This window comes from Ochotona curzoniae, unplaced genomic scaffold (genome assembly GCF_017591425.1).
Source record: "Ochotona curzoniae isolate NIBS_2020 unplaced genomic scaffold, NIBS_Ocur_1.0 contig_65, whole genome shotgun sequence".
Taxonomy (NCBI): domain Eukaryota; kingdom Metazoa; phylum Chordata; class Mammalia; order Lagomorpha; family Ochotonidae; genus Ochotona; species Ochotona curzoniae.
In genome coordinates this window covers 248,610-268,844 of record NW_024466508.1, presented here as the reverse complement: position 1 = coordinate 268,844, position 20,235 = coordinate 248,610, and the positions used below count along the sequence as shown (strand labels likewise).

The window sequence follows — 20,235 nt, the reverse complement described above, 5'->3', positions numbered from 1 at the left end:
GAGGGTGGGTCGTGGGCTGAGCCCCCCGCAGCGCACCCCTGGCATTGATGTGGTCTGTATCACGCCCTCACCACCTCCTCCTCGCTGCTAGGGCTCTGAGGGCTTCTGAGTCCCTGATGTCTCTGCCGCCAGGGTCAGCCCCATGCCGAGAGGAAGTTGTGGGGAGGGGCAGGGTGTGCAGGCCAAAGCTGCCACACCAGGGGCATGAAGGATACGGGATGGAACAGCGGGGCTGACACTGGGGGCTGGGAGACATGCAAACTGTGCTCCTCAGTGGGGGCAGGGCTGCAGGTTCCTTGAGGACAGAGGGTGGGTGCTCAGCTTCAGGACCAAGGGTGCCGATGCAGGGCCGCTCTGGCGCTCACTGGCTGTCTGGGAGTGCGGGCCGGAGTGTCCAGTCATGCCCCACTCAGCTGAGACAGACAGAGCTCTGGCTCTGGCTCCAGCCTGCTGGGCCCTGGCTGTGCTGAAGCATGGCATGCTCAGAGACAACAGGGGCCAGGGCAGGGCCAGTGCCCAAGCCAGGATCTCCATCTGGCACTCACTGTGGGTGCAGGGGCCCAAGCACGTTCGCCATGCTTTGCTGCTTTCCCGAGCTCATCGGTGGAGCAGCTAGAACTCGCCCATGTGGGAGGCTGGCGCTGCAGGTGTCTGTGCTGGCTAAAGCACAGCACGGGCACTGCTCTCCCACGTGTTAATGAGAGTGTCCACGGAGGACACTGGCCCTGCTGGTCAGCACCCACAGTGTATGTGTGTGTGTGTGTGTGTGTGTGGAGGGAGAGCACATTGCTTTGCAAACGCAGAAATAAATGGGTCTGTGAGCCTGAAGCTCCGGCAGATGGGCAGCACCTGGACCTGACACAGGTGCGCAGGGCCGCGTGGGTGCTGGCGCAACTGTGGGTTGCTTACACACCACTTGCCGCATCCTGGCATCCTGTCTGCCATGCCCGGTGGCAGCGTGTGCAATATGCAAGGGCGCTGGGGCCTTGCCCTGGCTTCCCGCACCCCCGGAAGCGCCCTGTGCTGCCTTGCCTGCTCACCCCACTCTCACCGGCTGCTCCTGGCTGAGTGTGGCTTCACTCTTGAGCCTGGAAAGCAACAGGCACCTGGCCGTCCAGCAGGGAGACCAGGGTGGAGGCGCCCCCGGCCCTGCTACAACAACGGCAGGTCTCCAGGCAGTGAACCAGCAGCTGGGGATCTGTTTCTCTCCCGGAACTGAGTTTTTTTCTTTTCTTTTTTTTTTTTTTAAGATTTATTTATTTTCATTACAAAGTCAGATATACAGAGAGGAGGAGAGACAGAGAGGAAGATCTTCCGTCCGATGATTCACTCCCCAAGTGAGTGCAATGGTTGGAGCTCAGCAGATCCAAAGCCAGGAGCCAGGAGCCTCCTCCAGGTCTCCCATGCGGGTGCAGGATCCCAAACCTTTGGGCCGTCCTCGACTGCTTTTGCAAGCCACAAGCAGGGAGCTGGATGGGAAGTGGAGCTGCCGGGATTAGAACTGGTGCCTATATGGGATCCCGGCGCGTTCAAGGCAAGGACTTTAGCCGCTGGGCCACTCTGCCAGGCGCTAAAGTAAAAATTTTAAACAACTAACAAGAGGCCCCATTTCTCTGCACCCCCACCAGGAGCTGCGTCTGCCCGGGCTCCCCGCCCCACCCCATCCAGTCGGCTGGTCCTAGGCCTCTTTGTGGATGGTGCTGTCCAACCACAGTGCTCGCCTGCCTGCCTGTGTCCTTGCTAGCCAGGACTCTGGCTCTGGAGGCCTACATGGGGACTCCAGTCCTGTCTTTCCTGCTGCTCATCTCTGATGCCATGCTTTTCCAAGTCTGGTTTTGGGGTGTCTGCCCTCCTCCAAGTGGCTGTCAGGACACCCCCAGTCCTGGCGAGCTCTCTGTTGGAGGGCTCCGCCCTTGGGCAGGCGCGGGGCACTGGTGGGGTCGGGGCCAGCCATCAGTGGCCACTCTCACTTGGACTCCACAGCGCGTCCAGCAGCCCGGCTCTGCCAAGGGGCATTGCAAGCACCCATGCACCCTGGACAGGGCCACAAGCAGGCATCATGGTGCCACCCGGCTCCTTCCCAAGGCATGGGCTCATGGGGCACCTGCTGTTTTATTCTAACTTTTTTTTTTTTGCCATTTTTCTATTAAACATTTGTTTTTTTATTAGAAACACAATTACAGAGACAGAAAGCGTCCTCCAAGCACTGGTTCACTCCTCATATGGTCACAACGCCAGGACTGCACCAGGAGCTCCTCCAGGTCTCCGATGCCGGTGCAGGTCCCAAGGCTTTGGACCGTCTTCTGCAGCTTTTCCAGGCCACAGGCAGGGACCCAGATGGGACGTGGAGCAGCCAGGACTTGAACTGGTGTCCATGCAGGATACCAGCACTTGCAGGGAAAAGATTACACTGCTGGTCCTGAGCTCTGGTTCTGCAGACACTCGGGTGGCCTCCAGAGCCACACGGAGCAGCACAGCCACGGGGGGCAGCAGTGGGTTCTGGGAGCCAGAGGGGCACAGCGAGTGGGGTGGGTGTAAGAGACCCCAGGCACTGGGGACATGGCAGGTGCACAGAGCCCCCATGCAGGCCTTGTGCCCAGCGACCAGGGTCAGCAGCAGCTGGTTCCAGGATACATCCCCGGGACCCAGCACCTCTCTGATCCTCCCCACTGCGCGCTGGACTGGGAGCTGGGGTGCAGCCCACGAGGGACCAAGGGGATTCTGGCACTTGACCAACCGGCTGCTCATTGATGGCTGACTGTCCTCCTGAGACTGCGGTCTCCTGGAGGGCTGGCTGGGGCTGAGGGCGCTCCAGTGCAGCCGCCAGGTGTGGCCAGGGCAACCGAGGTCCTGGAGGGGCGTCCCTTAATTGGGAGCCCCCGCCCCGCGTCCAAACAACCCAGTAGGGAGGCAGAGGAAGCTTTATTGCGAGCAGAGGCGCCAAGAGCGGTGGAGGGGGTGGCTGTGCGCTATGCTCGCCCTTTGGTGTCCAGCGGGTCGTGGAGGCGGACCTTGCGCTGCGCTATGCCCGGGCCCAAGGCACCCTCCAGCGGCCGGTGGCGGACCACGTGCCGGTAGGACGTGGCCAGGTAGTCGAAGTAGTTAATGTTGAGTTTCTGAGCGACGTGGCGGCCCAGGTACTCGATTTGCTGTGGGAGCGGGGGACGGTGGGTTCTGCCCAGCCGGTGCGCGCGGACCTGCAGCCCCAGCCCCGCCGTCAGGGTCCCTCGGCGAGACCCACCTCGTAGCGCTCCGACAGCTGCACCAGCACCAGTGGCTCCAGCTTGTGGCCGCTGAGAACCAGCCTGAAGAAGCACCTCCCGTAGGCTGGCGTGGGTGGGGGTGCACTCAGCAGGGGCGCGGGCAGGGGGTGCACTCAGCAAGGGTGCAGGCAGGGGGTGCACTCAGCAAGGGCGCAGGCAGGAGGGTACACTCAGCAAGGGCGCAGGCAGGGGGTGCACTCAGCAAGGGCGCAGGCAGGAGGGTACACTCAGCCAGGGCCTCGGGGTGCAGGCAGGGGCGCGGGCAGGGGGTGCACTCAGCAAGGGCGCAGGCAGGGGTGCACTCAGCAGGGGCGCGGGCAGGGGGTGCACTCAGCAAGGGCGCAGGCAGGAGGGTACCCCGGTGGGCCTTAGGGTGCAGGCAGGGGCGTGGGCATGGGGTGCACTCAGCAAGGGCGCAGGCAGGGGTGCACTCAGCAGGGGTGCACTCAGCAGGGGCGCACTCAGCAAGGGCGCAGGCGGGGGGTGCACTCAGCAAGGGCGCAGGCAGGGGTGCACTCAGCAAGGGCGCAGGCAGGGGTGCACTCAGCAAGGGCGCAGGCAGGAGGGTACCCGGTGGGCCTTAGGGGACTGGGCCCAGGAGGGTTGAAGCCCACCTGCCCGCCTGCCTTCCCACCCCGGCCCTGGGCGTCACCGTCCGAGCTGAGCGCCAGGCGCACGTAGACCAAGTGCATGGGGCCCTGGCAGACGGTACGGCCGCGGATGGAGAAGTGGTATATGCCACGCGGGTGGTTCAGCACCAGGCGGCGCCGCGGCAGCGACGAGACGAGGAGCCAGAGGCCCACGCCCACGCCGTACGCAGGAAAGCCCCAGGTCTCCTGCTTGCGCACCTGCAGGAGCCGCGTGGCGGGGATGCGTGAGGCCCCTCCCTCCCCCGCTCGCCGAGGGCAGGTGCAGGGGCCAGAGCATGCGCGTCTACCTGCCGGATGAAGTCCAGGCTGACCAGCACGATGCAGACCACGAAGAGCAACGCCCCCTTCCACAGCGTGTCCTGGTAGTACTCCAGCACAAAGACTGCGGGCAGCGCGTGAGTGCTGCGGAGGCCGCCCCGTCCTGCACTGCCCTTGCACACGCACCACCCCTGCCCACGCACCACCCGGCTGCCCGCACCGCCCTTGCACACGCACCACCCCTGCCCACGCACCACCCGGCTGCCCGAGCTGCCCACACTGCCCCTGGCCACGCACCATCCGGCTGTCCACACTGCCCCTGTCCACACACCACCCGGCTGCCCGCACCCTGCACAGGCACCACCCAGCTGCCCTCACTGCCCCTGCCCATGCACTACCCAGCTGCCCATGCTGCCCACACTGCTCCTGGCCACACACCACCCGGCTGCCTGCACCCTGCACAGGCACCACCCAGCTGCCCATGCTGCCCACGCTGCCCCTGCTGCCCCTGCCCATGCACCACCCAGCTGCCCACACTGTCCCTGGCCACACACCACCCAGCTGCCCACACTGCCCATGCTGCCCCTGGCCACACACCACCCGGCTGCCCGCACTGCCCCTGCCCACGCACCACCCGGCTGCCCGCACTGCCCCTGCCCACGCACCACCCAGCTGCCCTCACTGCCCATGCTGCCCCTGGCCACACACCACCCGGCTGCCCGCACTGCCCCTCCCCACGCACCACCCGGCTGCCCGCACTGCCCCTGCCCACGCACCACCCAGCTGCCCACACTGCCCATGCTGCCCCTGGCCACACACCACCCGGCTGCCCGCACTGCCCCTGCCCACGCACCACCCGGCTGCCCGCACTGCCCCTGCCCACGCACCACCCAGCTGCCCACACTGCCCCTGCCCACGCACCCCCCAGGCTGCCCACACACCCCCAGGCTGCTGTTGCGTGAAGGGATAGAAGCTGTTGCTCTTGAGGCGTCTGGCCAAATGGCGCTCGGTGAAGAAACCCAGTGTCCAGAGCTGGAAGTGGCTGCTGTCCGAGCTCATGGGCAGGTGGCTGAGCCGGCCCTTGGAGCTCTGGGTGGGAGGGTGGTGGTCAGCCTGGGGCGGCCTGCCCGCGGGCCCCACCCACCGCCCACCGCACCCACACCTTGGGCAGGAGGTTCTGTAGGGTTGCGGCTTAAGAGACAGCAGCTGCCAGGGGACGAGCTGCAGAGCGTGTGGAGAGACGCCTCTGAGTAGGCCCTGCGGAGTTCTAGAAGCCCCAGGGATTCTAGAAGTGGCTTCTGTTGCCCACCCTTTCTGGGGCAGGCCTTGCAGTGGGGTCTGGACCCCGGAGGGGACACTCCCTGGCGGAGCCGCCACAGGATGACCACACATGCCAGGCTCAGCGCAGGCGGCCTCTCTGGCCCTACTGTCCACCCAGAACAGGACTGTGGCTTCTGGGGGGCCCAGTGCCCTGCTGCGAGCAGGACCCACACACGCACATGGGCACACGCCGACCGAGATGGGGAGATGGGGACAGGCCGAGGGCAAGCCCACGGCTTCTGTTCCTTACACACAATTCCTTAGAAATTGTCTTTACTGTAACAAAACCGGGCGGGCAGGCAGGGGCATGCAGCCCCCTAGCTGGGGGAGAGGGAGCTGGTGAGCAGCTGCCCCAGGCACCACTGGACCTCCTCCAGGCCTCGGTAGGCGCGCTTCAGGCCCCTGGGCAGGCAGCGGCAGGACTCCAGGTTCAGCTGCAGCAGGCCAGGGCAGCTGGCGATCACAGAGCTATGGGGACAGCGCAGGCCACTGGGACCCAGGATCGGCCACCAGCTTCTCCCGCAGCCCCCTCCACAAGGCCGGCTCACGTTAGCGGCTGCCCACTCCGGGCAGGGGTGCTGACCTGACCGTGCCGGGGGTGACCCGGGTGCCCCTGAGGTTCAACGAGCACAGAGCTGGTGGGGAGCCATCCGGGGAGCCCGAGAAGGCGGCCAGGGCCTGCTCCAGGTCCTGCTCACTGAAGCCCTGGCCACTCAGGTCCAGCTCACGCAGGGTGCGTGCCCACTTGTGGGTCAGCAGGGGGCTGCCCTCCTTGACCAGGGTCAGCCGGTCCGAGTGGCCATACAGTCCCAGGTACAGCTGTTCCAACTCTGGGAAGAGGCAGGCCATGAGCACCAGGGCAGGGGGGCTCCTTGCTCCCGCAGCTCCCAGCCACCCAGGGGACGCGGACCCTGGCAGGGCAGGTCCAGCAGGCCAGCAGGTGTGACGCGGGCACAGCCACGGAGGTCCAACAGGCGCAGGCCGGGTGAGCCGTGCAGCAGGCGGCCCAGGACCTCGTTGCTGACAAAGTTGCTGGCAGAGCTGGCCAGGCAGAGCTCCTGGAGGCTGGGGAAGCCAGGCCCGGGCACGGACCCCCGCACACACGGCTTGGGCAGCCATACCAGATTCAGCAGCCTCAGCACCTAGGGGCAGGCGGAGATCAAGCCACAGGACGGGCCCTGGTTGGCCCTAGGCTGGCCTGCTCGCCCACCCGCGTCCTCCCGGCTCCCCAGGAGCGCGGCAGGGCAGCAGGTACCTGCAGCTGGGGGCAGCCCTTCTGCAGGCCCTCCACGGGGAGCTGCAGGGGTGTGCTGTTGCGGCTGAGGCCGGTGCTCAGCTCCAGGACCTGCAGCTGGGGGCAGCGGCCGCCCTGCGGGCCAAGGATGCGGGTGGGCAGCCTGGCCCAGGCAGGGCCCCAGCGCCTGCCCAGCTCCGCCCCCGCCACACCCACCAGCAGCGCGCCCAGGATGGCTGTGGTCTGGGAGCTGTAGGTCAGCCACAGCTTGCGCATCCGGGCTCCCGCTTCCTCCAGGAAGGTCAGCACGGCCGCGGACTCCACCTGAGGGACACAGCACAGGAGCCGCGGGTGACCCGGGCCGGGACCCCTTCCGCGCACCCCCAGCCCCGGGGCGCCAGGGCTCACCATGGAGTGTTGTAGGTCTAGGCTGTGCAAGCGGCTGCAGGCTCTGGCCAGCGCGCCCAGGGCCTCCGCGGTCACGCCATGGCAGTCGGACAGTTTGAGGAAGGTGAGGCTGGGGCACTGCTCGCTGACCAGCTGCAGGGAGACACCGGGCCGCCTGGGGCGGGGGCGCAGGTCCGGGGGTAGGAGGCCCACCCCACTCCTCCACCGTGACCTCGTGTCCCCTGGCCAGGCCTGCCTGGGTGCCCTCGCCTGGCATCTCGTGGGGAGGCGTTGACAAGGACGGAGAAGCGGGGTCCCACTGGGAAGCCTGGGGCTCTCACCTTCAACACGGGGTGCACCTGGCTCTTCCAGTGGAGCAGCGTGAGACTCTGCAGCTGGGAGAAGCTGGGGCAGCGGGGCGGCGGGGCTAGGGCCGGGGCACCCACAGCCCGCCGGCCCCTCCACGCACCCACTGGAGGAGGCCGGGGCCGCGCGCGGGGGTCCCCTCACCGGTTGGGCACGAGCCACTGCAGAGCAGCCAGCAGCTTCTTCTCCGTCTTGACCCCGCTCTGGGCAGCGCGGCCGGGCGGCGGCGGCGCCAGGGTCACCGTGTGCCAGAGCGCGGGATGCGAGGCGGCCTCGTGCCAGCGGCGGCACACGCGCGCGGCCCTGGGGGCACAGCACGGCTGCGGGTCCCGGCCTGCCTCGGCGGGCCCCCAGCCCCGGGAGCGGCCGGGGCGCACGGCCTACCTGCCGAGGAACGGCACGGGCCCGTCGGCCGCCACCAGCAGCCCGAAGATGTGCACGAGGATCTCCAGGGGGAGGCGGTCGCCCCAGCCGGCGTCCGGCCCCTGCGCGGGCTCCAGCCGGGGCCGCGCCCGGGGCTTGGCGGGGGCGGCGCGAGGCCCCGGGCCCGGCACCACGAGCAGCATGCTGTCGGCCGGCAGCAGGTGGCACTCGGAGCCGCGCGGCGCCAGGCGCTCCCACCAGCTCCGGCCGGGCCGCGCCCAGGCCCCGCGCGCGCCCCGCGCGCCCCGCGTCCGCCGCCGCGCGCGCCGCGCAGCCCCGGGAGCCATGGCGCAGCGCGGCGGAAGGGGCCGGACGCGCGGCGGAAAGGCGGGGCCCCGCGGCCGGCGCTCCCGGGGCGCGCGGGGCGCCGGCACCCCAGGTTTCCGGGGCCGGACTTCCGGCCGGATGGCGCGGGAGGCGCGGGGGTTCGAGCCCCAGCCCCGGCCGGCCGCGTCCCGGTTCCCGCGCGCTCTGGGCCGGAGAGGGCGGCGACTCTGCAAGTCTTCGGGGGGCGGGGTCGCGCCCGACCGCCCTGCCGGACACGCCCCTCGGCCGTCCGGGCTGCCCGCCTTCCGCAGCAGGAGCCGTCGGGGCGTCGGTCGCCGGAGCGCGCCCGGGGTGCGGGGGTCCGCCGCCCGAGCCTTCGTCGGGGCGCAGCGCAGCCTTCCCGCCGCCAGAGTCCGTGCTCAATGGCCTCGCCCCCGCTGGGCCGGCTGGTGCTCACGCACCTGCTGGTGGCTCTCTTCGGCATGGGCTCCTGGGCCGCCGTGAACGGCGTGTGGGTGCAGCTGCCCGTGGTGGTGAAGCAGCTGCCCGAGGGTGAGTGCGGGGAGGCGCGGCCGGCGGCCGGGCTGGCGCGCTCCTGCCCACGCCCGCGCTGACCCGGCCGTCTCTCCTCCCCGCAGGTTGGAGCCTGCCCGCCTACCTCTCCGTGCTGGTGGCGCTGGGCAACCTGGGCTTGCTGGTGGTGACCGTGTGGCGCCGGCTGGCCCCGGGCAAGAGCGAGCGCGGCCCCATCCGCGTGGTGCAGGCGCTGAGCGTGGTGGGCACGGCCCTGCTGGCCCCTCTGTGGCACCGCGTGGCCCCCGTGGCTGGGCAGTCCCACTCGGTTGCCTTCCTGACGCTGACCCTGGTGCTGGCCAGCGCCAGCTGCGCCTCCAACGTCACCTTTTTGCCCTTTCTGAGCCGCCTGCCGCCTCCCTTCCTGCGCTCTTTCTTCTTGGGCCAGGGCCTCAGCGCCCTGGTGCCCTGCCTGCTCGCCCTGGTGCAGGGTGTGGGCCGCCTTGAATGCCTGCCGGCCTCCGCCAACGGCACGCAGGGGCCTCCGCTCTATTTCCCAGAGCGCTTCTCGGCCAGCACCTTCTTCGGGGTCCTGACGGCCCTCCTGGTGGCCTCCGCCGCTGCTTTCCAAGGCCTCCTGCAGCTGCTGCCAGCCTTGCCCAGGTCCACCCCTCCTGGGGGCTCAGAGCCCGGCCTGCAGGTGGAAACCCCCGGAGCAGCAGAGGAGGAAGAGGGGGAGGAGGTGTCTCCCTTGCAGCGGCCAGCCGTCCCCGCTGCCAGCCCAGAGCCGGAGGGGCAGCGGCTGCTGTCGGCTCGCACCGTCTGCCTGCTCGGCCTGCTGGCCACCACCAACGCACTGACCAACGGCGTGCTGCCAGCCATCCAGAGCTTCTCCTCCCTGCCCTACGGGCGCCTGGCCTACCACCTGGCTGTGGTGCTGGGCAGCGCCGCCAACCCCCTCGCTTGTTTCCTGGCCATGGCTGTACTGTGCAGGTGCAGGGGGGCACACCTGGGCGAGAGGGGTGTGGGGGACTGCGGGCGGGTCCTGAGTCCCTGCCCTCTCCCACCAGGTCCCTGGCAGGACTGGGGGCACTCTCTCTGCTGGGCATGCTCTTCGGGGCCTACCTGATGGTGCTGGCAAGCCAGAGTCCCTGCCCCCCGCTGGTGGGCACCTCTGCAGGGGTGGTCATCGTGGTGAGTGTGGGGGTGTCCAGAGGGAGCCCGGCGGGTCGCTCCCCAGGGCGGGTGGCATGTGCTCAGGTGGCTGCCCCATGTCCCCCCAGGTGCTGGCGTGGGTGCTTTGTGCGGCCGTATTCTCCTACGTGAAGGTGGCGGTCAGCTCCCTGCTGCATGGCGGAGGGCGGCTGGCCCTGCTGGCGGCTGGCGTGGCCATCCAAGTGGGCTCGCTGCTCGGGGCCGTCGCCATGTTCCCACCGACCAGTGTCTTGCGCGTGTTCCGCAGTGGACAGGACTGTGTGGACCAGTGCACATCCTGACCCCCTCCGACAGGGGGCGCCTCACTCCCTCCTTCCTTCCAGTGCCTTCTGCCTCCGGATAAGCTGGGGGCCCCTCACCTGCACACTCCTTGGGCACCCGTGACCCGGGACAGCCTGCTGGGGTTTGCACAATAAACATTGGCGCTTCAAGTCCAGTGCCTGCTGTGAGCTCCCCTCCTGGGACCGGGGGCAGCTCCTACGATGAAGCTGAGAGACCCCCACATTCAGGCAGGCAGCTGTGGCCACACCGCTTCCCCTGGTCCCGAGACGCCTGGGCCTCCGCTTGTGTGCACCTGCAGAACCTGCTCTGAGGAGGGGGCTGGGGTCCCCAGGCTGGTTGGTCTCGGGGCCTCCCAATGCTCGGGACCCCGCACACCAGCCGCTGGCCCAGGCTCTCTCCCACACTGGGCCTGAGCTGGGGGCACGAGGCATTCAGACATCCCTCTTCCCCACTACCATCTTGGCCGAGTGGGAGGGTGCCCAGGGCAGGATCTGACCACTGGGGCCTGCTGTGGGGGTCCAGATGGCCATTGCTGACAGCCTGAGGAAGTCCCTTCGTGGGGCGTGGCTGGCAGGCCGGTGGGAGCCTCAGAAGTTGACTGTGGAACGGCTGCAGGACAAGACGGGGTGTTGGCGCAGTGGCTCCCTGCTGACCCTCCTCTTCCGCTCCAGTCCCACCCCTGTAAGCCCCTGTCCTTGAGCTCTGCTCTCCACCCCCCAGGCCCTTCCTGATTCCTTCCCCTTGGCCAGTGATCAGAGAACCCTGTGTGTATGTGTGTGTGAGTGACTGTTGGAGAGAAAGCTTAGGGACTGTCTGTACACGCACAACAGTGAAAAAGAAGGTCCAGATGTCCTGTGCACTCAGAGTGGGAGAGCAGGCCTGGGGGCCGGGTGCACATGTGTGAGCTGAGGGAGGGAAGGGCTGGGGGCCGTGTGCACATGTATGAGCTGAGGGGAAGGGCTGGGGGCCGTGTGCACATGTGTGAGCTGAGGGAGGGAAGGGCTGGGGGCCGGGTGCACATGTGTGAGCTGAGGGAGGGAAGGGCTGGGGGCCGTGTGCACATGTGTGAGCTGAGGGAGGGAAGGGCTGGGGGCCGTGTGCACATGTGTGAGCTGAGGGAGGGAAGGGCTGGGGGCCGTGTGCACATGTGTGAGCTGAGGGAGGGAAGGGCTGGGGGCCGGGTGCACATGTATGAGCTGAGGGAGGGAAGGGCTGGGGGCCGTGTGCACATGTGTGAGCTGAGGGAGGGAAGGGCTGGGGGCCGTGTGCACATGTGTGAGCTGAGGGAGAGCAGGCCTGGGGGCCGTGTGCTCATGTGTGAGCTGAGGGGAAGGCCTGGGGGCCGGGTGCACATGTGTGAGCTGAGGGAGGGAAGGGCTGAGGGCCGTGTGCACATGTATGAGCTGAGGGAGGGAAGGGCTGGGGGCCGTGTGCACATGTGTGAGCTGAGGGAGGGAAGGGCTGAGGGCCGTGTGCACATGTATGAGCTGAGGGAGGGAAGGGCTGGGGGCCGTGTGCACATGTGTGAGCTGAGGGAGGGAAGGGCTGGGGGCCGGGTGCACATGTATGAGCTGAGGGGAAGGGCTGGGGGCCGTGTGCTCATGTGTGAGCCGAGGGGAAGGGCTGGGGGCCGTGTGCACATGTGTGAGCTGAGGGAGGGAAGGGCTGGGGGCCGTGTGCGCATGTGTGAGCCGAGGGGAAGGGCTGGGGGTCGTGTGCTCATGTGTGAGCTGAGGGAGGGAAGGGCTGGGGGCCGTGTGCTCATGTGTGAGCTGAGGGAGGGAAGGGCTGGGGGCCGTGTGCACATGTGTGAGCTGAGGGAGGGAAGGGCTGAGGGCCGTGTGCACATGTGTGAGCTGAGGGAGGGAAGGGCTGAGGGCCGTGTGCACATGTGTGAGCTGAAGGAGGGAAGGGCTGGGGGCCGTGTGCGCATGTGTGAGCTGAGGGAGGGAAGGGCTGGGGGCCGTGTGCACATGTGTGAGCTGAGGGAGGGAAGGGCTGGGGGCTGTGTGCATATGTGTGAGCTGAGGGGAAGGGCTGGGGACTGTGTGCGCATGTGTGAGCTGAGGGGAAGGGCTGGGGACTGTGTGCGCATGTGTGAGCTGAGGGAGGGAAGGGCTGGGGACTGTGTGCGCATGTGTGAGCTGTGGAGAGAAGGCCTGTCCTGAGCCCACAGCTCCTGGATAGCAGGAGACGCAGGGACTTCCTCATCCTGCCTGTTTTTTGTTGTTGTAGTTTTTATTTATTTTTATTGGTTAGGCAGATGTGCAGAGAGGAGGAGAGACAGAGAGGAAGATCTTCCATCCGATGATTCACTCCCCAAGTAAGCGCAACGGCCGATGCTATGCCGATCTGAAGCCAGGAGCCTCTTCCGGGTCTCCCACACAGGTGCAGGGTCCCAAGGCTTTGGGCCGTCCTCCACTGCTTTCCCAGGCCACAAGCAGGGAGCTGGATGGGAAGTGGAGCAGCCGGGATTAGAACCAGCACCCATATGGGATTCCAGCGCATCCAAGGTTAGGACCGTAACCACTACACTGTTGTGCCGGGTCCTGTAATTTTTACTTTTTGTGATTTTTGCATAGTTGATTAGGATGATTAAGCTCAAGGCCTACAGGGAGGTAGGTGAACTATTTCCATGTTCTCTTTTTAAATTCCAGTATCTGGGGGATTGAGGAGACCAGGGGAGAAGCCACAGCCGGCGTCCCTAATGTCTCTGCAACTTGGGATGGAAGACAGCCACCCACCCCCCAGGATCCCCAGTGCGGGCATGGTCTGAGCGTCCGACTCAAGGGGGTTTGTTTATTTAAGATTAATTTATTTTTCTTGGAATGTCAGATATACAGAGAGGATGAGAGATAGAGAGGAAGATCTTCTGTCTGATGATTCACTCCCCAAGTGAGTGCAACAATGGCCGGTGCTGCGCCTTCTCCTGTTTTATTGAAGTCAAGAGAGCAGAAAAAACTTCAGTTTGGCTGTTGTCTTGGAGACTAGTTAGGGATTTACTGAAGTTGGTTAGCAGGTTTAGTTTTCAGTAAGATGAAAATAACTTAAAAAGAGATGTTAAGGGCCCGGCCGTGTGGCCTAGCAGCTAAAGTCCTCGCCTTGAACGCCCCGGAATCCCATATGGGCGCCAGTTCTAATCCCAGCTGCTCTACTTCCCATCCAGCTCCCTGCTTGTGGCCTGGGAAAGCAGTCAAGGACGGCCCAAAGCCTTGGGACCCTGCATCCGCATCGAAGACCTGGAGGAGGCTCCTGGATCCTGGCTTCGGATCGGCGCAGCACCGGCTGTTGTGGTCACTTAGGCAGTGAACCATCGGACGGAAGATCTTCCTCTCTGTCGCTCCTCTCTGTGTATCTGACTTTGTAATAAAAATAAATAATAAAATAAAAAAGAGAGATGTTAAAACTCACTGTTTCTCGCAGGCATTCAATCCCATTGTCTTAAAGGCAGAATTCAGAAGTTACACACATCGTAATGAATTTCAGTCTGCATTTTTAGCGAATTTGTTGTTTTCCTGTAAGGCAAAATCTCACATGCTTCTTGTAAATCACAAGAAATGATTTACAGGGCCCGGCGCGGTGGCACAAGTGGTTAAAGGTCCTCGCCTTGCACGCCCGGGATCCCATATGGGCGCCGGTTCTAATCCCGGCAGCCCCGCTTCCCTTCCAGCTCCCTGCCTGTGGCCTGGGAAAGCAGTCGAGGACAGCCCAAAGCTTTGGGAACCTGCACCCGTGTGGGAGACCCGGAAGAGGCTCCTGGCTTTGGATCGGCATAGTATCGGCCCGTTGCGCTCACTTGGGGAGTGAATCATCGGATGGAAGATCTTCCTCTCTGTCTCTCCTCTCTGTATATCTGCCTTTCCAATGAAAAAATAATAAAAATAAATCTTTAAAAAGAAATGATTTACAGTGTGATCAATTTCATGATTAGGAAACATTTCAACCAATGACATAAACATCAATATGCATTCTTTAATAGCATATATGATGCAACAAATTTAGCATGATTTTATAATATTGTGAGATTATAATCCAAATTATTTTAAATGACAATTATGTTATCCAAATTCTGTCTTCGTCTTTGAGAGTTCCAGGATCCTGCTAGAACTTTCAAAGCCATGAGACTTGGTTTAGAACTCTGAAGAAGTTAGAGGTCTAAATGAGTTAAACAAAAATTACCTTTAGCATTTAACTGAACATGTTGAATACTGTATGTTAGACCTGTGCCAGCACAACACTGTAAGCTGAAGATCAAACAGTAAGGAAACGTCATGCAACCCTTTCCCCGGCGGAGGTGGGGAGTCTGGTCCGGCAGGGCCTGTTCAATCTGTTAGACCTCTGTAGAACTATGTACCAGGAGAAAGGGGGTCAGTCGTGCTCCGTCCCATCTCGTCTGTCAGTCAGTCACACGCACCCAGTTCAGAGCAACAACTAAACAATTCAAGACAGAGATAAAACTGGAGAAAGAGTATTAAGACAAAATATAGCTTTTGTTCGGACAAAAATAACAGAACAGCAAGATAAACGACTAAACAAACATGGACAGTCAGCGAACACGTCAGAGCAGAGACGTAACGCTCAAACCCTTTGCGCTCGCCAACCTCTTCTTCCACGTACCTTAACCTCGAGACGCTTTCTAAGACAGCTCACAGAGGCTCACCTCATGCTGTAGGTTCATTTGACAGTGGATCCAGACCACTCTGTATCAGAGTGTTTTTGTTAAGTTACACAACACTTTCTTTTCTCTCTCTTTTTTTAATAAGCCTTGCTTGAATTGCCTGAACAAACTTTTGTAAAGTTCTAGTCTTAACTTCTGTTCCTTGTTGCTGAAGTAATTCCTTTACTCCTCTGGCCAGCCTGTTCTGACCAACAGCGCTCCCCATTTTAACTAGAAATAGAACATGTACACAGTTCATCCCTTTGCCTGCCGCGCGGCTGGGCAGCCTCCCAGGACGACCCTTCGTCGAATGCTGTCTTTCTAGATCAGCTGGGCCCTCCGGATGCCAGTGCTGCCCACGCCACCGCGTTCCCCGAGCTGATGGGAAAAAGACAACAGACAGCGGGTCATTCGTGTAAGGAGAATGCCGCTTTATTGTGAAAATGCTGCTGTCTTTACACTATTGTCTGGTGCTCTGTACATGTCCACCCTCACTCCCGGGGGCTTGTCTATCTCTCCATACGGCGTTGTTCAACCTCTTGGGGACACACTACCAGGAAGCTGCAGTTGCGGGGATGGCCTGAGACTCTCAATTCCTGAAAGTTTGCGCAGATAGCCGAGCAAACATTTCTGGCAATCACTCAAGCATTCTTGTGACCAGCCTGCAGGCGAGACGGTGGAATTGTCCCATGATAGGGTCCAGGAGATGTCGGCCGCAGCAATTTAATTAATGAATTTATTTAAGAAGCTTTTTATTTTATTTTGATTGCACAATCAGATATACAGAAAACATTTAATCCAATCATTCACTCCCTAAGTGACCACAACAGCCGGAGCTACGCCAATCCGAAGCCAGGAGCCAGGAGCTTCTTCCAGATCTCCCACACGGGTGCAGGGTCCCAAGGCTTTGGGCTGTCCTCCACTGCTTTCCCAGGCCACAAGCAGGGAGCTGGATGGGAAGTGGAGCAGCCGGGATTAGAACCGGCACCCATATGGGATCCCGGCGTGTTCAAGGCGAGGACTTTAGCCGCTAGGCCAGGGCGCTAGGCTTTGCAATTTTTTTTTTTTTTAGAAAAGAAATTTTAGATAAAGGCAGTGTAACTGAAAGGAAAAAAGAACGCTCAAAGCGAACATCTAGAAGCTCATTTAAAATAGGAAAGTCTAGTTTAAGGCGGCCAAGTCAAGCGCCAGTTCTCCGAGCCACAGCACCGTGGCTGAGCGGTTCCCATACCCGTGTTCCACAGGCGTGCCTGGACTCTGCTCCCCAACATGGTGGTGGCGGCGGAGTCATGACCCCGAGCAAGTCCCGAGCCGTGCCCAAGATCCGCCCGCAGCGTGTCCCTCCAGAAGTTCTCGGACCTCCCAGGACTCGCCCACCACTTGGCAGCTGTGCCCTTTGAAGCCTCCAGGGCTCCTGGTACTGTGGTCCGGGGCAGAGGTCAGTGGAGAGGCAGACCAGGCTCCGGCTCCTGGGCTGTGGTAGCTGCTGTCACAGGGCAGGCCCCTGCATGAGGGCACCGCCCTCCTTGCCTCGTGGGGCTGCCCTGAGCGGAGGCTAAGGGCTGGACCCTCACCTCCTGCCGTCCTGAGCCTCTTGGCAGTGCTCCGTCAGTCAGCAGTTCCTCCCCACTCAGGTGAGGTGGATCCATGCTGGCAGATGTGCCCTGGCCCTGTGCCCTGGGTGGCACAATTCAGGGGCCCTGCCTGCCCTCCCCGGCCCGTCACCGTGCCACCAAAGAGCACCTGCTGCGGAGTTGGGGGCGTCTTGGGGCATCACTAATGATTAATTCTTTTTTTTTTTTTAAGATTTATTTATTTATTGGAAAGTCAGATATACAGAGAGGAGAGACAGAGAGGAAGATCTTCCATTCGATGATTCACTCCCCAAGTGAGCACAATGGCCAATGCTATGCTGATCCGAAGCCAGGATCCAGGAACTTCTTCTGGGTATCCCACACGGGTGCAGGGTCCCAAGGCTTTGGGGCCGTCCTCCACTGCTTTCCCAGGCCACAAGCAGGGAGTGGGATGGGAAGTGGGGCTGCTGGGATTAGAACTGGCGACTATGTGGGATCCTGGCGCGTTCAAGGCGAGGACTTTAGCCACTAGGCCACCATGCTGGGCTCCTAATGACTAATTCTTACCACACCAGGATGGGCAGCCAGGCTGTGTTCAAAGGACTGGCTATCGCAGACCGGCCCTGGAGGGCAGGAGGGGCCCTGGGGCTCAGCTAAGGCAGGCTTGGGGGTGCTTCGCATGGGGACTGGGCCGTATGGAAGGCAGAGCTGCAGCCATCGGGGCACTGTTGATGCTCGTGCTGGGCAGGGTGGGGAGCTGAGCCCGGCCAGCTCCTGGGGGCTGCGTGTCCCAGGAGGCTGAGCTGAGCGGGTTTAGGGGTGCCCTCTGCCCCTCCTCAGTGCCACTCCTGTTGGAATGCATGTTCTATGCCACGAGTAGCACAGTGTTTTACATCGCTCCATCTGCTGCTGGGTTTTATACTGTCACCAGTGGGGTCTGAAAGGCAGAGTGGCGGAGAAGAGACTCTTCTAACAGCTGGTTCATTCCCCAGACGCGGCAATGCCAGGGCTGGCAGAGAAGCCAGGAGCCTGCACTTACAGTCCCAGTGGAAGAGCAAGCTGGGTTTCTAGAACCCCCGGCTCTTTGGGTCTGTGGGCTCATCCCGCTGTACCCAGACCCTGCCAATGTGGGCCAAGGTGAAGAAGACACCAACAACCCCGTCTGCTACTTCACCTCTCCAATGGCCACCAGGGAAGGGCCTCAGCCGGGCCAGAGCCAGGACCAGGATGGGTGGGCAGGACCCCAGGCTCCTGCACCACACTCAACATTAGCTGGGAGCTGGACTGGCTGAGTGGCCAGGCCTGAGGAAGCATTCAAACATGGGATGCTGGCCCAGTGTCTGTGTGGACTTAGCTCATTGCACCCAACCCTCAGCCATCACACCTGTGTCCCCCACACCCCAGCCCCACGTCCATGTCCCCCACACCCTCAGCCGTCACACCCGTCCCCCACAGCCCGGCCCCACGCCCGTCCCCCACACCCCAGCCCCACGCCCGTGTCCCCCACACCCTCAGCCGTCACACCCATCCCCCACACCCCGGCCCCACGCCCGTGTCCCCTACACCCCAGCCCCACGCCTGTCCCCCACACCCTCAGCCGTCACACCCGTCCCCCACACCCCAGCCCCACGCCCGTGTCCCCCACACCCTCAGCCATCACACCCGTCCCCCACAGCCCGGCCCCACGCCCGTGTCCCCTACACCCCAGCCCCACGCCCGTCCCCCACAGCCCGGCCCCATGCCCATCTCCCACACCCCGGCCCCATGCCCGTGTCCCCCACGCCTGTCCCCCACACCTTCTCCCATCAATATGTGAGTCTTTTGTCCTTTATGTGACAGGGCTGTTTGAGCTGTCTTTGAGGAGTTAAGCAGTCTTGGACACCCTGTTCCTGTGTCCTCTGCTGCCGGAGTGGCTACAGACGTGTCGGCCTGAGACACTCACTGAGTACTTGGCATGGTGACGAGGCACTGCCTGGCACTGCACCCATGTGGGAGACCTGGAAGAGGCTCCTGGCTCTGGCTCTGGACTCACTCAGTCTTGGCTGTTATGGGATTGAAACAGCAGATGGAAAGCCTCTCTTTGTAACTCTGCCTTTCAAACAAGAAACAAATTCCATCTTTTAAAAAAGAATTTCTGCTTTCCCATGAGTCCCAAGTCTGGGGTGGCCTATCTCCCTCGCATCAGCATGTGGGTCCCCGTTTGTGGCAGATCCGGAGACCAAAGGGAATCCAGAGTGTGGGGCGTAGGCCTGGAGGCCCTGCAGGTGGTGGGAGCTGGGTCACAGGGCCCCAGGAAACGGCTCCTCCCTACCCAGCCTAGAGCCCCAGGCTCTGGGCAGGCGGCAGGGCTGCGTCCACTCCCTGGCCTCTGGCCACAAACGCTGCCCCCCCCCCCCCCCCGTGGGCCTTGCTACGTGCAGAATGGCTGGCCTGGCCTGTGAGTTCAAGGTCACAGAGAACTCAATTGTAAACAGCAGAGCACAGGCTGAGCCTGGGAGGATGCAAGGCCTCAAGTCGGGCTCTTAGCAGGTCCTGCTGTGACGTCTAGGCCAGGGGCCAGTGATCCTGTGGGTGCCAGTGGGTGTGGACAAGACTGCATTGCGATCCAGGACGCTGGGTGGAGGAAGCAAGTCTGGCAGGAAGAGGGCAGGGCTGGTGACCAGAGGCAGTGGGTCCCACACTGACCAAGGGGCATGGCGCTGCCTCATGGGTTGAGGGCAGGCCACAGCCCCTGGCCTTCTCATGCATGCAGACACTGGGGACATGTGGACAGAGGCGAATGTCAGGCCAGTGGACAGAGCGCAGGCGGCCAGGGCTCAGAGGGAGGCAGGACAGCCCAGTGGGAGCAGCAGGCTGGGTCAGCTTGCCGGGATGCTGCCCAGGCCCAGGGTGGGTGAGCATCCGCCTAGGGGGTTCCGAGCTGTCGGGGGCACATAGCACAGGTCACCTGGCGGCTCCCCCAGCAGGTGGGTCTGCCCTGCCCAAGGTGCAGAGTCACTGGGGCCGTGTCCGATAGAGCCGTCAGGCCACTTACATGGGGGGTGGGCAGCATTCAGGGTGTGTGGCACCCACGGGGGTGCAAGGTGGTGGCCCCAAGCTTTGTATGAGCTTCTGTGCCCTGAGACAAGGTCCGGGTGGTCTGTGGAGCGCATTCGCGGATGCAACGTCTGCTCGAGGTGACCGCAGCATGGTCATCATTGTAAGGACTTATTCCAATATCCCACCCTGGACCCTGCGCCATTCCTTCTTCCTCACAGCTCACAGAATTCGCGCCAGTCCAGCCATCCACCAATCAGATGTAACCTGGCATTCCACCTGAGAATCCCACCCCCAATCTCCCAGCCCCTTCCCCAACCCCGCCCACTCACCAATCATCCCCAGGCATTCACCTGCAGGCACCAATCCCCTGGGGCCTTGACCTCAATCCCTCCCAATCCCCGCCCCCCACACCTGGCAGACAAAAAAGGCCCCCAGGTGCGGTTCGCTCCTTCTTTCTCTCTTTCTCTCTTGTTCTCTCTTGCTCTCTCTTCTCGGTTCCTCTCCCCTGCTCTTCCTCTCTCTCTCTCCTTCTTACCCCCCTTCCCTCCCCTTCCCTGTACCTGCCCCACTCAGTTCTCTCTCTTTCTCTCTCTCTCTCTCTCTCTCTCTCTCTCTCTCTCTTCTTCCTTGCTCCCCGCCTCCCTCTTTCCTGTTCCCCTTCCCCTGTTCCTGCCTCGCTGGAATAAACTTCCTAAGATATGTCATTGCGTCTGGTGTTTTCAGCTCACGGTAAAGAACCAGATTGCGGGAATTAGCTGCGCGTAAAGTATCTTAATATCCTATAACC

The 20,235-nt window shown here is 62.8% G+C and overlaps 3 protein-coding genes across 4 annotated transcripts; 1 reads left to right on the top strand and 2 right to left on the bottom strand.

Moving 5' to 3' along the window:
- Nucleotides 1–2,969: 2,969 nt before the first annotated feature.
- On the bottom strand, nucleotides 2,970–5,244 carry TMEM249 (transmembrane protein 249). Its single transcript, XM_040991584.1, has 5 exons — nucleotides 5,113–5,244; nucleotides 4,201–4,295; nucleotides 3,916–4,111; nucleotides 3,242–3,327; nucleotides 2,970–3,149 (listed from the first exon to the last, which is right to left on the bottom strand). Exons 1-5 carry the CDS (start codon nucleotides 5,228–5,230, stop codon nucleotides 2,970–2,972), a joined length of 675 nt encoding a protein of 224 aa, XP_040847518.1. The 5' UTR covers nucleotides 5,231–5,244.
- A 524-nt stretch (nucleotides 5,245–5,768) lies between these two features.
- On the bottom strand, nucleotides 5,769–8,188 carry FBXL6 (F-box and leucine rich repeat protein 6). The gene is made up of 9 exons (XM_040991623.1): nucleotides 7,863–8,188; nucleotides 7,623–7,781; nucleotides 7,454–7,517; nucleotides 7,134–7,265; nucleotides 6,942–7,049; nucleotides 6,747–6,860; nucleotides 6,402–6,633; nucleotides 6,075–6,321; nucleotides 5,769–5,959 (listed from the first exon to the last, which is right to left on the bottom strand). Exons 1-9 carry the CDS (start codon nucleotides 8,186–8,188, stop codon nucleotides 5,809–5,811), a joined length of 1,533 nt encoding a protein of 510 aa, XP_040847557.1. The 3' UTR covers nucleotides 5,769–5,808.
- A 129-nt stretch (nucleotides 8,189–8,317) lies between these two features.
- Nucleotides 8,318–10,324, top strand: SLC52A2 (solute carrier family 52 member 2). 2 transcript variants are annotated; one of them, XM_040991625.1, is made up of 4 exons: nucleotides 8,318–8,719; nucleotides 9,298–9,674; nucleotides 9,752–9,875; nucleotides 9,965–10,324. In XM_040991625.1, exons 1-4 carry the CDS (start codon nucleotides 8,591–8,593, stop codon nucleotides 10,175–10,177), a joined length of 843 nt encoding a protein of 280 aa, XP_040847559.1. In that variant the 5' UTR covers nucleotides 8,318–8,590; the 3' UTR covers nucleotides 10,178–10,324. The 2 variants fall into 2 exon arrangements, with proteins under 2 accessions (XP_040847559.1, XP_040847558.1); XM_040991624.1 differs by having other exon boundaries at nucleotides 8,318–8,720; nucleotides 8,807–9,674.
- The last annotated feature ends 9,911 nt before the right edge of the window (nucleotides 10,325–20,235 follow it).